The sequence below is a fragment of the Esox lucius genome, chromosome 20 (genome assembly GCF_011004845.1).
Source record: "Esox lucius isolate fEsoLuc1 chromosome 20, fEsoLuc1.pri, whole genome shotgun sequence".
Classification (NCBI taxonomy): domain Eukaryota; kingdom Metazoa; phylum Chordata; class Actinopteri; order Esociformes; family Esocidae; genus Esox; species Esox lucius.
The window spans coordinates 4,040,352-4,055,812 of record NC_047588.1 but is presented as its reverse complement, the minus strand read 5'-3'; the positions used below and the strand labels follow the sequence as shown (position 1 = coordinate 4,055,812).

Sequence of the window (15,461 nt, the reverse complement as noted above, 5' to 3'; positions counted from 1 at the left end):
TCTTCCCGGTGGGACGGGACCGGAACACCTTCCCAGGATGGCGTTCCGGAGGCATCCGAAAAAGATGCCCAAGCCACCTCAGCTGACCCCTCTCGATGTGGAGGAGCAGCGGCTCTACTCTGAGCTCCTCCCGGGTGACCGAGCTTCTCACCCTATCTCTAAGGGATCGCCCGGCCACCCTGCGGAGAAAGCTCATTTCGGCCGCCTGTATCCGGGATCTTGTCCTTTCGGTCATGACCCAAAGCTCATGACCATAGGTGAGAGTAGGAACGTAGATTGACTGGTAAATCGACAGACCGATACATCGACTGCATTACTGCAGAAGCTGCACCGATCCGTCTGTCAATCTCCCGTTCCATCCTTCCCTCACTCGTGAACAAGACCCCTAGATACTTAAACTCCTCCACTTGAGGCAGGCACTCTCCACCAACCTGAAGTGGGCAAGCCACCCTTTTCCGACTGAGGACCATGGCCTCAGATTTGGAGGTACTGATTTTCATCCCCACCGCTTCACACTCGGCTGCAAACCGTCCCAGTGCATGCTGAAGGTCCTGGTTAGAAGGGGCCAACACGACAACATCATCTGCAAAGAGCAGAGACGAAATTGTGTGGTCCCCAAACCTGACACCCTCCGGCCCCTGGCTGCGCCTAGAAATTCTGTCCATAAAAATTACGAACAGAACCGGTGACAAAGGGCAGCCCTGCCGGAGTCCAACATGCACTGGGAACAAGTCTGACTTACTGCCGGCAATGCGGACCAAGCTCCTGCTTCGGTTGTACAGGGACCTGACAGCCCTTAGCAAAGGACCCAGGACCCCATATTCCCCAAGCACCCTCCACAAGATGCCGCGAGGGACACAGTCGAATGCTTTCTCCAAATCCACAAAACACATGTGGATTGGTTGGGCAAACTCCCATGAACCCTCCAACACCCCGTAGAGGGTATAGAGCTGGTCCAGTGTTCCACGTTTCTTATACGTTTTAGCCAATTCGTAATGTATTATGTTGTGGTTGTGCATTGTAATGTAACCTAACGTAACGTGACATATCATACGAAATCGGGTGCCATGGATTTACATAAAATAGTCTACGTAATCCCGAGACCACGTTGAAACCACGACACACTGACCACCCATAGAACCAATGGTAATATAGGTGAATTAGCACTCACTTTCGCCTTGACAATGAACAATTTCTCCTACCAAACAATTGCATTATTGTACGGAATGTACGCTCTCTTTACTTTTTGCACGCTTTCATTTTGGTAGGAGTGTAAGGGGATGGATTCACCACAAGGTATATGTACACATCCCCAAAGTTCAGCTCTGGCAGGGATATCAACGTTCTTAGCGTTGAACCACGATGGGAACGCAATAAAAACTGGGTAAATGATATTTAACTAGCGTGATTGAACACCCTTTCACAAGTAAAACGGCGAATACAGTAGGCTACGTTTATCCACTATATCCCTGGAACTGAGAGGATCTGGAGGTTGTTTCCCATCAATAACAGTCAGACTTTTATTGTAAATTAAAATAAGATGTTTATTTACAGATCGGGAAAAAAACTGAATACAACAATCAACAGTATGATCGTAAGGAATTTCAAGTCCTTACGAGATTATACTGTTATACCCCAGACAACACTAATTGGCCTTACACTGGTTGATCATCACATAATTGTTACATATCAGAAATTCAGCTGTATGAAAGAAATGCAAAGGTTCTCATTTTAAAATTGTCTTATGTAGTCATTTTAAAATATAAAACTTGTCTTTGCACTGTACACATGGCTGTTGATGTTCTGTATGTCATACGTTTTGTGTGGACCCATGGAAGGTGTTGCTTCTACTTTGGTAGTTGGTAATGGGGATCCTAATAAATTCCCAAATCATCAAAATTACTAAAAAAAAGTATATGCACTATTTTTGGGTAGAACTGATTTGTTTCAGAAATACTTTTTTTTCATATCTGAAATAGCTTTTGCAATTTTGCTACAGGTTGGTAAACAAAAATAAATGTTTTAGAATGCCTGTAGAATTTTAAAATAATTAAACATTACAAAGTAATATTGCAGTGAGTCTTTTTGGAGGATTGTTGTCCACCAGTTGGACCTGTCAAATATGAGCTAGCAATTAGGCTAGCTGTAGTAGACATGGTTATTGTAGAGATTCAGGGTACAGTACATTAAACGGTCTGGGTAGGCAGGAATTAGACATTAACATAAATTAAAATAAAATAGCTTAATTAATTATGTAAAGACCAGAATTGGGCATTCATCATTGATTGCTAATGACTGACCGGTCTCTTTTAATGTTACCTGTTAACAATGTTGATGCTTGTGCTGTCTCATGTCTAAGCCTCATCTTCCCTACAGCTGATGGTCTACTCCCAGAACCTTTTAAACTGAGAGTTACAATTGTATAAATAATGTCAGCCCACTCCTCAGCCCAGAAAGTGAAGGTGAGAAAGCAAGGCCCAAGGCCAGCTTGCAGCAAAGTTTGTTTACTGAACATGAGCCCAGTGTCAGGCACATTTGAACATTGAAGATTTTAAATCTCAGCACGATGCACACGCACACGCGCACACGCACACGCACAAACAAACAATTCACCACTTGATCATACCAATTGGTAACCTTTTATCTATAAGAAACACTATATTGAATAGGGTGCCATTTGATTAGTGCTGGCTTGAATAACATTTGCCCATTTACTCATGTTTCAAACAATGTACTCTTACACAGGCTAGTCAGGCAGTCAACATTTATTTTTGACGGCTCAAAAATAACGCACATTCCACTGGAATGATTAGAACCAGGCAATCCAGGTTCATGTCCTGGATAGGCAAACTGGAAGTTTTCATAACGAAAATGAGCGTTATTCATTGAGGGAATTAGGGTACATACTCAAAGAAAATAGAAAACAGAATAAAAAATATTTTACATCTGCGCCTTTTGAAAATGGCCTAAGACAGATAAGTCTCGGTTAATTTTACTTTTCCCATGCTTCATTCCTGGTCCACCTTCGGAATGATGATCGCTATTGACCTCTCGACAGTTACAGTCTCATATACGCCACCTGTCAAGAATTCAGATTGTTAACATTTGGGAGAGGGCGCTAAAGGGTAACAAAAGCTAAATATAATCTTGCATAATTTGCAAGCCAAGTGGCTTATGGTAAGTATACTACATGGAAGAAAGTACAAAGCATTGTAAAGACAGTAACATTCAGGTAAGCAGTACGCTGATAGACATTTGTTACAACTTGTGGTACATTCTGTTGTCTTTTTCATGACAAAAAACAGCACATTAAGAACAATAGAAAATGCAAGTCTGGTAGTTTTAATTAACATCAAAAACATGGGCATGAGCTCAAACCCCCTCAGTACCAAAGCCATCTGCTAATCCTGGCTGTGACATCTGTGAGACGGCTATATTGGGATGATGATGGATGAGTGCAATGGCTTCACTCAAGGCCCTCTCCCCAATCTCAAGTCTCTCCCTGAACTCGCATGAACACTCATTCACACAAATGATAAGAAAAGCAGTAAAACACTAATCATTCCATTCTGACTGTGACAGTAAATAAAGGCCTAAAAGGTAAGAAATTCTACAAAATAGTTAATCCCCCAAAGAATAAGAAAGCAATACACAAACAATTTTTCCCTTTGACTGAAGAAGAGTGACCCTTAACCTCCCACGTTAATGCAATCAAGTGTGTCTTTATGAAACAGCTGCTGTCATCCACAGACGGTCCTGCAACATTCCAAGAATAGTTGTGATATGCTAATGTACTAGTCAGGGGTGAAAGACTTTCATCGTGGCTTTGTTAGGACCTCACAGTGAGAGCAAATGGTAACAATTGGAACTAATTTTCGGCCTGCTTTAAAAAAAAAAAAAATCCCTATATCCTAGGGGTAGAGAAATACTTTTTACAGTACCAGGAAATGTCATTTGCAAGTAGTTTTTTTCTAATGACATACTATATATTTTTTATTATGTCAGAGGGGAGTTTCTTCGTCAGCATTAAAAAAAGGCTGACGAAATAGAGTAGCATCGCTTCAGTAGCTTTAGGCTCATCTTTCATGTTAATTTTCAAAGCACTTGACTGTGAGGAGATGGGGAAATATTTTGTCCACTTGTTGGGTGAAAAGAGCACAGAAATGACATGGGATGCTGAAGTGAAAAATTTTTCCTACACAAATGGTTTCTGTCAGGAATAAAGCTTTTTTAGAAGTGTGATCTGGAGTGGGGCCTTATTGATAAAAGATGGCCACAGCCACTAACTTTCTAAATTATGAGAACCAACAACAATAGCGGTGCATAAGTCATTCAATGCAACACAATACAGTGCTTGTTAGAAGACACACTCTCTTGCGACATACAGTGAGGAGAACAAGGATTTGATAACCTGCAAAATTGGCAGTGTTTCCCACTTACAAAGCATGTAGAAGTCTAATTTTTATCATAGGTACTCTTCAACTGTGAGTGACGGAATCTAAAAACAAAGATCCAGAAAATCACATTGTATGATTTTTAAGTAATTAATTTCCATTTTATTGCATGACATAAGTATTTGATACATCAGAAAAGCAGAACTTAATATTTGGTACGGAAACCTTTGTTTTCAATTACAGAGATCATACATTTCCTGTAGTTCTTGACCAGGTTTGCACACACTGCAGCAAGGATTTTGGCCCACTCCTCCATACAGACCTTCTCCAGATCCTTCAGGTTTCAGGGCTGTCGCTGGGCAATACAGACATTCAACTCCCTCCAAAGATGTTCTATTGGGTTCAGGTCTGGAGACTGGCTAGGCCACTCCAGGACCTTGAGACGCTTCTTCTGGAGCCACTCCTTCTTTGCCCTGGCTGTGTGTTTTGGGTCGTTGTCATGCTGGAAGACCCAGCCACGACCCATCTTCAATGCTCTTACTGAGGAAAGGAGGTTGTTGGCCACGATATCGCAATACATGGCCCCATCCATCCTCCCCTCAATACGGTGCAGTCGTCCTGTCCCCTTTGCAGAAAAGCATCCCCAAAGAATGATGTTTCCACCTCCATGCTTCACGGTTGGGATGTTGTTCTTGGGGTTGTACTCATCCTTCTTCCTCCAAACACGACGAGTGGAGTTTAGACCAAAAAGCTCTATTTTTGTCTCATCAGACCACTTGACCTTCTCCCATTCCTCCTCTGGATCATCCAGATGGTCATTGGCAAACTTCAGATGGGCCTGGACATGCGCTGGCTTGAGCCGGGGGACCTTGCGTTCGCTGCAGGATTTTAATCCATGACGGCGTAGTGTGTAACTAATGGTTTTCTTTGAGACTGTGGTCCCAGCTCTCTTCAGGTCATTGACCAGGTCCTGCCATGTAGTTCTGGGCTGATCCTTCACCTTCCTCATGATCATTGATGCCCCACGAGGTGAGATCTTGCATGGAGCCCCAGACCGAGGGAGATTGACCGTCACCTTTAACACCTTGAATTTTCTAATAATTGCGCCAACAGTTGTTGCCTTCTCACCAAGCTGCTTGCCTATTGGACAGGTGTATTTTATACAGGTAACAAGTACAAACAGGTGCAGTTAATACAGGTAATGAGTGGAGAACAGGAGGGCTTCTTAAAGAAAAACTAACAGGTCTGTGAGAGCCAGAATTCTTACTGGTTGGTAGGTGATCAAATACTTATGTCATGCAATAAAATGCAAATTAATTATTTAAAAATCAAACAATGTGATTTTCTAGATTTGTTTTAGTTTCCGTCTCTCACAGTTGAAGTGTACCTATGATAAAAAATACAGACCTCTACATGCTTTGTAAGTAGGAAACCTGCAAAATCGGCAGTGTATCAAACACTTGTTCTCCCCACTGTATCCCCATTTTCATGCATTGATTGTTACAAAAGTAATGAGATGAGGTGCCGGTTTCAGAAGGATGTAATTGTTTTCGTCAACACTTGGGTGTTTGATATTGTCAGGATGGGACTTGAGATGTATTGATCCGAATCTTCCATAATTTTGCACTTTATCAATTTCTGTCTGGTTGTACCTTCCTGTGTGCCTCTGTGTGTGTGTGTGTATGTGATTAATGAGCTAGGGGTTGTGTTGTCTGTCCCTCTGATGCAGGAGTGGCACGCTGCACTGGATATACTTTACACCCCATTACACCGCAGAACAGCTCCAAGGTGGAACAAAACAGCCCAGATAACATACCAGTCCTCTTCTAATGAGAGGCTGGATATGGTTAGAAGGGCTAACGCAATAGAATGGTACTGGAAGGCAGGCGCGCACACACAATTTCAGCATAACTTAACCACGTCTCCTCCACACGTAATGCAATGGAGTTTCCAGCACTCATCCACAGTAACTCTATCAGACTACACAAATGCTCTACTCTCCGGGGCAACTCACTTTACCAAAGATATTTGTCACTAAAACTTCCAGCATTTCACTTAGCCCTGTCTCCATGTCAGTGAGATGTCTGTACTGCAAGTACCCTGTCCGAAAATGGAATATCACGTCATTTAGCAGATGCCTTTATCCAAAAGCATTCTATAGTTTTGAGTGCATATATTTCACGTATGGGTATTCCTGAGAATCAAAACCAAAATCTGGGCAGAACAAGCATCACGCTATACTAAATGAGTTTCAGATTACATCAAATCCCTTTTCAAGTGTAGGATAATCACTCACAGCCAGGACAAAACACTGGGATCCTCGATTCCCAGGATTCTATGCCAAATAAGACTTGGAGGTACACCATCGTGATCTTTGATGACATGTCTTTGGTTGTATAAAACACGCCAAACGGTAAAACAAGGATATTCCTTTTCAATACTTTCCACTCCATCTCCTTTTGTTGAAATGATCTCTTCTGCCAGAGTGAAAATGAGTTTAACCTCTCTCTACAAACTTTTCAAAAATAATATAATCCAAATACGAGCTTTTGTTCATTGGTGTCGGCCTGTGAGGACCAGTAACAGAGATTTATGATGGACAGAAGGGGACACATGAGACTGCAGACAGTCCGTGGGGAAGGGGGGACTTTTACATTTAATTAGCCCGGTGTCCTAGACAGCTGGTGCTGTAGCAGTGGGAAGGGGAAATGGTAACAGTAGTAAGCGTTTTAATCAAAAGGACCCAGAGCTGTTATGCGTATATAATGAGACAGGAACCAGGGGGGCCTTATAAACAACTGCACTGAATATGCAGAAGCTCAGTTTTTTGTTTAGGTTACCCTACCTAATGCTTTCTGGAAGTTTGCTAATTCCAATTCTTTGCGAACTTCTTCAATGGCACATCCTGCTCTCAGGTGAGTGCTGCTGCCATGACAGGTAACTGAGGCTGGAATGAGACAATGGTGGTAATTACTGTGCAACTGTCTGGAGAGTCCCTGGTGGAGGCAGCAAAATTAACACCCCCTTTCTAGTCTCGCCTTGGTGCAAGAAAACTCTTAATGTAGACAGTACATCAGCCAATAGAGGCCCAGAGGTGAAAAGAATAGTGTGAGCACAAAAATGTACAGCTAGCCAATGGAACTGTTCAAACTGCTCTCAAGAGAAGACGTACTATAATGTGGGACACTACAATTAATATATTTTACTGCTCGGTATGGTATGTATTCATTATTCCGATTGCAATTAACAGTTTGTTCAAAGTATTCGTATTTTGTTTGTGGTTAGTTCTTAAAGTTAGGATTAAGAACTCAAAAGATGAAATCAAGTGTTAAGGTTTGGGAATGGCTTAAAAATGCTTAAAATTGAACTAGTTATAGTTTAATTAAGACTAGTTTTAGCATTGGCCAATGTTGAGAGCTTTCACATTTTAAAGAAGTCTACTGTGTGGGACTAACTGCTTTACTATGCTCCACTGTGTGGCACCATGATCACATTACTTATAACCCGGGTGGAATCAGGGATAAAGCCAAATAAGTCATACTATATTAACATGGCGGAAGCTCTTAACACTGCCCACTTGTTCACAGAGGCCATCATGGGAAATATGTGCATCCTCTTTTCTATTCTACAGGGGAGTAGCTTTTCCTAAATTACCCAGAGGAGCTCTTACCTTATAAGAGTTCATGGAATGCAGCGATAGAGGGAGACAGGAAGTACTGGCAGTCAGCAACAACAACACCTCCTGGCATGTGGCAGAAGGCAGCTCCAGAGGATGGACGCTGATGTCTTTTTCCCAGGTTTCTACCACACTGGGACAGGGAGCACAAGAGACAGAGAAATTAGTGAAAGACACAAAGAAACCACGCTGCCAGTCGGATAGATACATAGAAAGTCAGGCATTACTATGTTAATCAAGGCATTTCGAGCCATCGCTGGGGACTGAGTGAATAATGAGTGTAAAAGGGATGGAGGAATGACAAAATGAGGGAGTGACTGAAGAAGGTAGAGACTGAATCCCTGATACAGGTTTTTTTTATGACATTTGGCCATCTGTGCAATGGCTCAGCGACAGACACTCAGCTTGGTGTTAAACTGCTGGCAAGTACTTGGTACACACACAGTAACACAGTCTTTTGTTTAAATACTACTGCTGCTACCACTGACAATAATTAAGACTACATCTACTACTACTAATAATTAGTGCTCTGTATTGTCAGGGCAAGATGGGCAGATTTGACAATGTAAAATGTTGTTGGTTCCATTTGCCAGAGTCAAGCTCAAACAAACATAGCTCTTTGAAATGCTCACAAAAATTATTTGAATTCGGGTAAAAGCCCTATGTTACCTAAACCTTAAAACGGACAGTCCATTTATCTGTATAAATGTCCCCTCAGGTCCACCTGGAAATAGACAGATTACGGATAGGCAGTCGCCTTGATTTATTGCACTTCTCTGTCAACTCAACACTAATCAAATTATCACCCACAGCGATTGACACAATTCGATTAGGTGGAGGCTCATTGATTCTCACACCAATTAGAGACACAGTTTGCGTGTCTCACCAACAAACACACCGTCCCCACCTGTTCATCCAATTGAGACAGACGGTGACCTGTGACTTACATGGCTGACTGAATTCAAATCTTGTCAGAGATGAATCATGCCATGGATGTAACAGTATGTCTGCTCATAAAGGAAAACAGACATTTCTTTCAAATGCTTGCCAACTTCAAGTAACCCGTGTCCGCCAATAGCCAAAATAATTTTGCAAAATTGGAGTGAGTCAATTTAACACTAGAACCGCTGGGCATTTCAGACCAACAGTATCAGCCAGAGGCGAATGCTGTTTCTCATCATTAGCATATGAATCTGCCATATTAGCATGGACACTCTCCTCCGCAGCATCACCATCCAGCCAGAGCATCAGTTCATCTACTGAGTCGTTATCAAACTTTATAGAAGTTTAAAAAAATCATGAATTACAGAATTTGTTTTAAATGGTTCATAAATTAGAAGAAATACAAGAATGTGTTTAGTTAAGGTAAAAAAAAAAGAACATACATACATTGAACGATTAATTTCTAAGAACACAGGTTATAGTATTTTCATTTGTTTATTAGGCTCTACAAATGTACAAAATGAAAATCACACAACACTAATTATTCAAAGATAAATCCATTAGAATTTAGTTTTCATTTTGATGATGTACAAGGTAAAATAAGACATTATCGGCCTGTTCACGACAGTCAAAGGACGTACCCATGAATAGCCGTACATAGGCCTAAAGCACAGTTGCTTGATAAAAACAAAACATGTCAAAGAATGAATGACACACAGGCTACAGCCTATTCATAAAAATAAAATTGATAAATCCAAGGATGTGTAGCCTTCCTTCAAATAAAACATTGCAGTGTATTATTCAATAAATTGTATTTGTAAATTTGATTAGCAGAGTAAAAAGACGTTGATTTCGGGATCTATTTAAATCAAAAATTTGCAGCATATGCAATGATGTGAGGGCGTCCAATCGTCAGCTTCTGTTTGCAATTGTGTACTAAATGCTGTAAATTGTGTCCGAGTTGTGCAATTGAAGGTGCAAGGTGGCAAGTGCAACTGAAATAGAGGCATGATTTATAGTAGACTACATGAAAATATAGAAAGGTCATTTGTCAATTGTATTGATGAAAAACAGTAACGTGTAATACATTACTGAATTGATAATTGGTGATTGTTGATATTTTGTTTTCTAAATAATTATTTTGCCTAATACATCTGTAGAATCTTAATCTTCACTAAAATAAGCATAGAACATTCAAATATAGACGATAGGATGTGTACGCAATTTTGTTTCTCGCTCTCCTTATAAAAACACTAACGGTGTAATAAGTTTGTTGAATGGGTGATTGGTAAAGAATGTCTGGTATTTCGTTTTGTGAATAATTATTTAGATTTACATTTGATGAATTACCCTACACAAGAATGCTCAATCTCTTATTGAAAAACAGTAACATGCAATACATGTTTAAATTGTTAAGTAGTCTATATTGTTTGTGTTATGTTTCAATAACAGCCTAACTCAATTGTTGAATGGTCATGGAAATCCTGTGTTTCATGTTCATTCAAATTCAACCAAAACTATTATTCATCTGGGAGTATTGCGCATTCATCCATTGACCTCATGCATTCAGTGAGGGGTGATTAGTGCCTGGGTACCATTTGGGTACCAACGTTAAGTGCCGTGGGCTGTTGGCGAAGTCGGAAAAAAGGGTAAAAAAAATAAACCAGTTAAATAGTCTAAATAATTTTCCATTTGTTAGTTAAGAATTCTGATAACGGAACAATGTAATATACGCCTATGTGGAATCTGAGCATTAACAATTACAATGTGAATGTACGTTTCATTGTAGGTGAATGTGCCTAGATAATGAGAACAACAGAAACCTCTCTGTTTAGATTGCGCTCTACTAACCCCAGGAATGTTTTACATTGACCATTTGGCATGGGGGTTACGGTCTTGGAAACCTGATCTTTGCTAAGTAGACACACCCTTCAATGTATATATCAGCTTGTAACCAACATTACAGTGAGAAGAGATTGAGTGAGATGAGATTGAGGTTGTGTAAGGAAGACCAGGTCCGTAACCTCATGAACAAGACTTTCTAATGCTTCAATAAATAATATACTCTCTTTCCCTTGACAAACGGGTTTGCGATAATTATTACAACCACTATACGATACGACTGATTTCTAACACCTACTTAGGAAAAGTAATGGAAGGAGGAGGGTGTAGAGCTTTCAAAATGGCTTTTTTATTTTAATTACAAACTCAAACACCAATTCCCGTAATTGGCGTTTGAGACCCGGATTTGGGAATTGTGCGTATAATTCCCCCCCTTTAAACTGGTGAAAAAAATAAAATCAATCAATCAAAAGCCAGCCATTCCAGCATCACATTGTGAGGCATAGAGAGATGCTGTGGTGCTGCACTGAGCCAAGCAGTTTTCACCTTTCATCTACCATTTGTTAATTACAGCTCTGCTCTGGGGTCTGTCACATCCTACGGAATAAAACAAGACTTCTCCCAGGCAGAGCGGGGAAGATGGAAGGAAAATAGCCCCAATTCGGCCTCCAAAGAAATCAGAACAGAAGAGAACACTCCTCCTGCTACAATATCGAGGTAGATGTTCTAGTTCTTTCTATCTCGCTTTCAGTCTCAGTCTCTGAACCTTGAATTACCCAGCCTCAACACCCAGCTCCAAAACATGAATTGAATCCAACAGAGTCTGAAACCAAAATATACCAGTATCCACAAACATCCTGAACTATAGGCACCAAAAGGGCTGAAATACCACAAAAATGCTCTCTCGTCTCGTTTTGCCTGCAGTCAAAACACAGACAGATGATACGTAGTGGCAGGGAGAGTAGGTGGGGAAAGGCAGAGGGAAAAGGACTTGAGATTGATATTTGGATAGCAAAAGAGTGGTAGAAAGGTAAAGAGAGAGACATTAAGAAAGAGAAATAACACAGACAGAAACAAATACCAGAAATGAACAGATAAATAAAGAAAAAGACAAGCAATAGAAAGAAAGGGAGAGATATTTAGACTGTCATGTGGATATTCAACAGGAGGATGGGCATGCGACAGACAGAGGGAGGCTGTATAGGGCTTACTCCTGATGTGTGCTGGCAGAGAGCAAACAGGGGAGATAGAGGACTTTGATGGCGCTGACAGCCTTCGTGCCTGATGGATGCTCGCAACACTTGGGCTGGCTGGGACAGACGACGTCACCACTGACAGCCGTGAAGGGAGTGGCAGAGAGCGAGGCGATGAGGGAATCGCTGTTCAGGAGCCAGAGCTGTGGATCAGAGAGGAAGTCATTTAACACACACACACGTGCGCACACACACGCGCACAGACACAAGCGCACAAAACTGTTACCAATATGAAAGCTTTTCCCTCAGGGGTCTGGAGAGAGAAACGAAACATGCTCTGAGAGGATGATAGCTCCACTAGTCTGGCTGCTATGGTCTGTTCCAAGAAGAGTGACCTGTGGATGAGAAGGACATGGTCAACTCTCATTTGTAACAATCTGTTCATTTGCTGAGTTCCTAGGTTTTATTTCCAGTATAGGGATGGATGATCTAGCATAATCTAAACAGGTTTTCTTCAAGCATTTAGAGTATGCCATCTGAATTACAGCAATAGCTCATTCAACTATTGCTTTTTTTTCTACCAGCATACAAACCCTGTAAAAACTGTATTTCTGGATATTTTAACATTTTAAATCTGATTTAGATGGGAGATTATTATTGAAAATATATTTATGTATTTAGAATTAATTATTAGAATGAATAAAAACATCGACATCAAGCCCTTGAAGAAGCTCCCAAATTAGGATTTAAAAAGGTAGCGTTGCAAAATTCCCAGAACTCTCAAATTCCTTTGTTCATCAAAAACCAAGTGGATTCCAGGAAGCAGGAAATCTGGAATCCTCCAACCTGGACTTTTTGGAAAACTGAATTTATCGAAATGTCCCAGAATTTTGTAAATACCCATAAGGTGAGATTCAGCAATAATGCAGTACACTGAAAAGCAACAAAATATTTACCTGTCTGGAGATGTGTCAAACTGATGGTCTCCAGCACTTGGTCTCACAGTCACCTCTGTAATGAACAGTTTTAGGGTATCTGCAACAGAGGAGCAGTTACACTTGTGCAGGCAGAAATATCTTTCAAACCTAATGCAACACAAGCGGGAATTGAACTGGGATCCAATGCAGGTCTCCTGTACAATTTGCTGATGTTGTGCCATTGAGCAAAGCACTTCAGCCCTACATCTGCTCTGGTGGGGCTATTCTAAAGCTGATGCTATACAGCTCCGAGCGTGGGTGACGATGGTTATTGTGACACAAAGCCAATACATTTCACTTGAACAGAAACAAAAGACATTCAATAATAACTTGGTTATGTACCTGGTGCGACAGCCTCTCCCAGCCCAACAGAGCAGCTTTTACAGGAGACTAGTTTACGCCGCCAGTTGGGTTTCTACAAATAGAATAAAATAGAGTTTCCATTTGAGTTCCTCCACAAAGAAAATGAATAACCACAACGACAAACTGGAAACCAGTCTGAAGAGACAAGGGACATGAACAGGAAGGTAGGAATCCTCCCCCTGCTCTCTCTGTGGATCTCTGCCTCTTACCACTTCACAAGCACACCACCACAGTCAGTCTAAAATAGACCAAGGCTGAGCCAAATCGCGTATAACGAATGGCGATGGAAATCATTCCCACTCTAGATAATGATGGGTGGCAGTTTAGGAAGACAAAGGAGAAAAAGAAAAAAGATAGAATGAAAAAAGGAAAAGATAGGAAAACAACAGAGAGAAAAAAAAAGAATGTGAAATGGAAAGAAAATGTTGTCATTAAACAAGGCCGGGCTCTAGGCCAGGGGTGAAGTGTATCCAGATCTATGTTGATGTGTTGCCCGCCTGTGTGTCGGCCTACTACTGTCTCCCCTGGAAAGGAACAAGGGGGAGATGCCAACAGTAGACTCCGATTCCCCAGTCTGTCCATCTCAGGCCTTGTGGAATAGATAACTTTATGTTTCCCAGTGGCAGGCTAAGTGCAACTCCAGAAAACCTTAAAAAATTATCAATACCTTCACTTTACAGTAGTGTGGAATCTGAGCATTAACAATTACAATATGAATGTACGTTTCACTGGAAGTGAATGTGTCTAAATAATGAGAACAACAGAAACATCTGTTTAGATTATCTCTCTGTAGGTTGTGCTCCAATGACCATAGGAATTTTTATGATGGCCATATGGCATGGGGGTTACTGTCTTGAAAACCTGATCTTTGCTATGTAGAAACGCCCTTAATGTATAGGCTAGCTGGCAACCAACATTACAGTGAGAAGATAATGGAACGTTCACCGAATGACATCTGTGCTGCAATTTCCCAATAAACGTGAGCAAACCTCTCCCTCGATTTGATACGGGTTCTACATTATTTGACCACTATACGAAACCGCCGATTTCTAACAGTAGGTACACAGTAAATTGGGTAACGAGGGAGTGAGTTGTGACTAAGGTGATCAAAGCCATGGATTATATATCAGAAGAACATAAAAGTTATGAGTAAGGGTGGAACATTACTGGTCTTCTTACTTCATTCTATTCTTCTTCTTACCTGTGCAAATGATTTGCCCTAGGTACAGATCTATTAACCATTACTGGGGGGAAAATGGGACGAAGTGACAGCATCGAGCAGCTTTCCCTTCACCCACCTGTGTATCCTGACTTTGACTGTCAGACATTTTGTTGGTGATGGAGCGGCATTCCTGGGTGAGAGTCTCGTCGCAGCCTGCATCCCGGGACACCAGGAGGTATGTGTCGCCCATTAAACAGTCGTCCACTCGGGGTAGAAGCTTCAGGTTGGCAAAGGGGTCTGGATGGCAGCACCAGTCGTCCACCAGGGAGTTCCAGTTTCCGTTGGGGAGAGGAAGCACTCGCTTAAACACTCTGAAGGGAAAATAAAAAACAGTCAGGACATTTTCATTACTCAATTAACACCCACAAAAGAATAGCATATGGTTAATATTCTAAAATACTGTAGACAGGCTAAGAAAGGGATGACACTTGTATATAGGGGGAAAAAAACAGTTCAGAATTGGGCTCCCTGTACGAAAGCAGAAGTGTCCCAAAAAGTGTTCACTATACTGTGGTATGGAGTGTCCATTTATGGGTCATTTGATGAAACGGGTCCCCATTCACTTTTGTAAAGTTTTAAAATACATTTGATTGGACTTTAAATATTTTGTTGTAGGACAGAAGGTATCCTTACGGTTTCAAACATATTGTGGCAACCCAGAATGCATTGTTTTGATAATAATTATTAGAGGTAATTGACACAATGATGCACCCAATGTAAACCCTCTTACCTAACTTTGAACACATTTTTGAAAATGTCTAAATTAAATATTTTGAATAAGACTAACATTATTGACTATGAAAAGCCTTTTTATGCATAGGCTTTATTTTTTTTATTACGAACACTGCAGAA

At 41.0% G+C, this 15,461-nt stretch overlaps 1 protein-coding gene across 2 annotated transcripts in view; it reads right to left on the bottom strand.

Annotated features, from left to right (window-relative positions):
• Window positions 1-2,616: 2,616 nt before the first annotated feature.
• ube3d (ubiquitin protein ligase E3D) overlaps window positions 2,617-15,461 on the bottom strand; it is a 32,450-nt gene continuing 19,605 nt past the window's right edge. Inside the window, exons 4-11 of one of the 2 annotated variants that reach the window (XR_004574874.1) lie at window positions 14,686-14,920; window positions 13,367-13,439; window positions 13,004-13,082; window positions 12,334-12,442; window positions 12,066-12,250; window positions 8,065-8,203; window positions 7,240-7,341; window positions 2,617-3,079 (exon numbers count right to left, since the gene is read on the bottom strand). Coding sequence is in view for 1 of the 2 variants with exons in the window: in XM_020041176.3 (XP_019896735.1) it covers window positions 3,059-3,079; window positions 8,065-8,203; window positions 12,066-12,250; window positions 12,334-12,442; window positions 13,004-13,082; window positions 13,367-13,439; window positions 14,686-14,920 (841 nt within the window). In the remaining variant the exon portion in view is untranslated. The remainder of the gene's footprint in view (window positions 3,080-7,239; window positions 7,342-8,064; window positions 8,204-12,065; window positions 12,251-12,333; window positions 12,443-13,003; window positions 13,083-13,366; window positions 13,440-14,685; window positions 14,921-15,461) is intronic. The other variant, XM_020041176.3, reaches the window with a different exon arrangement.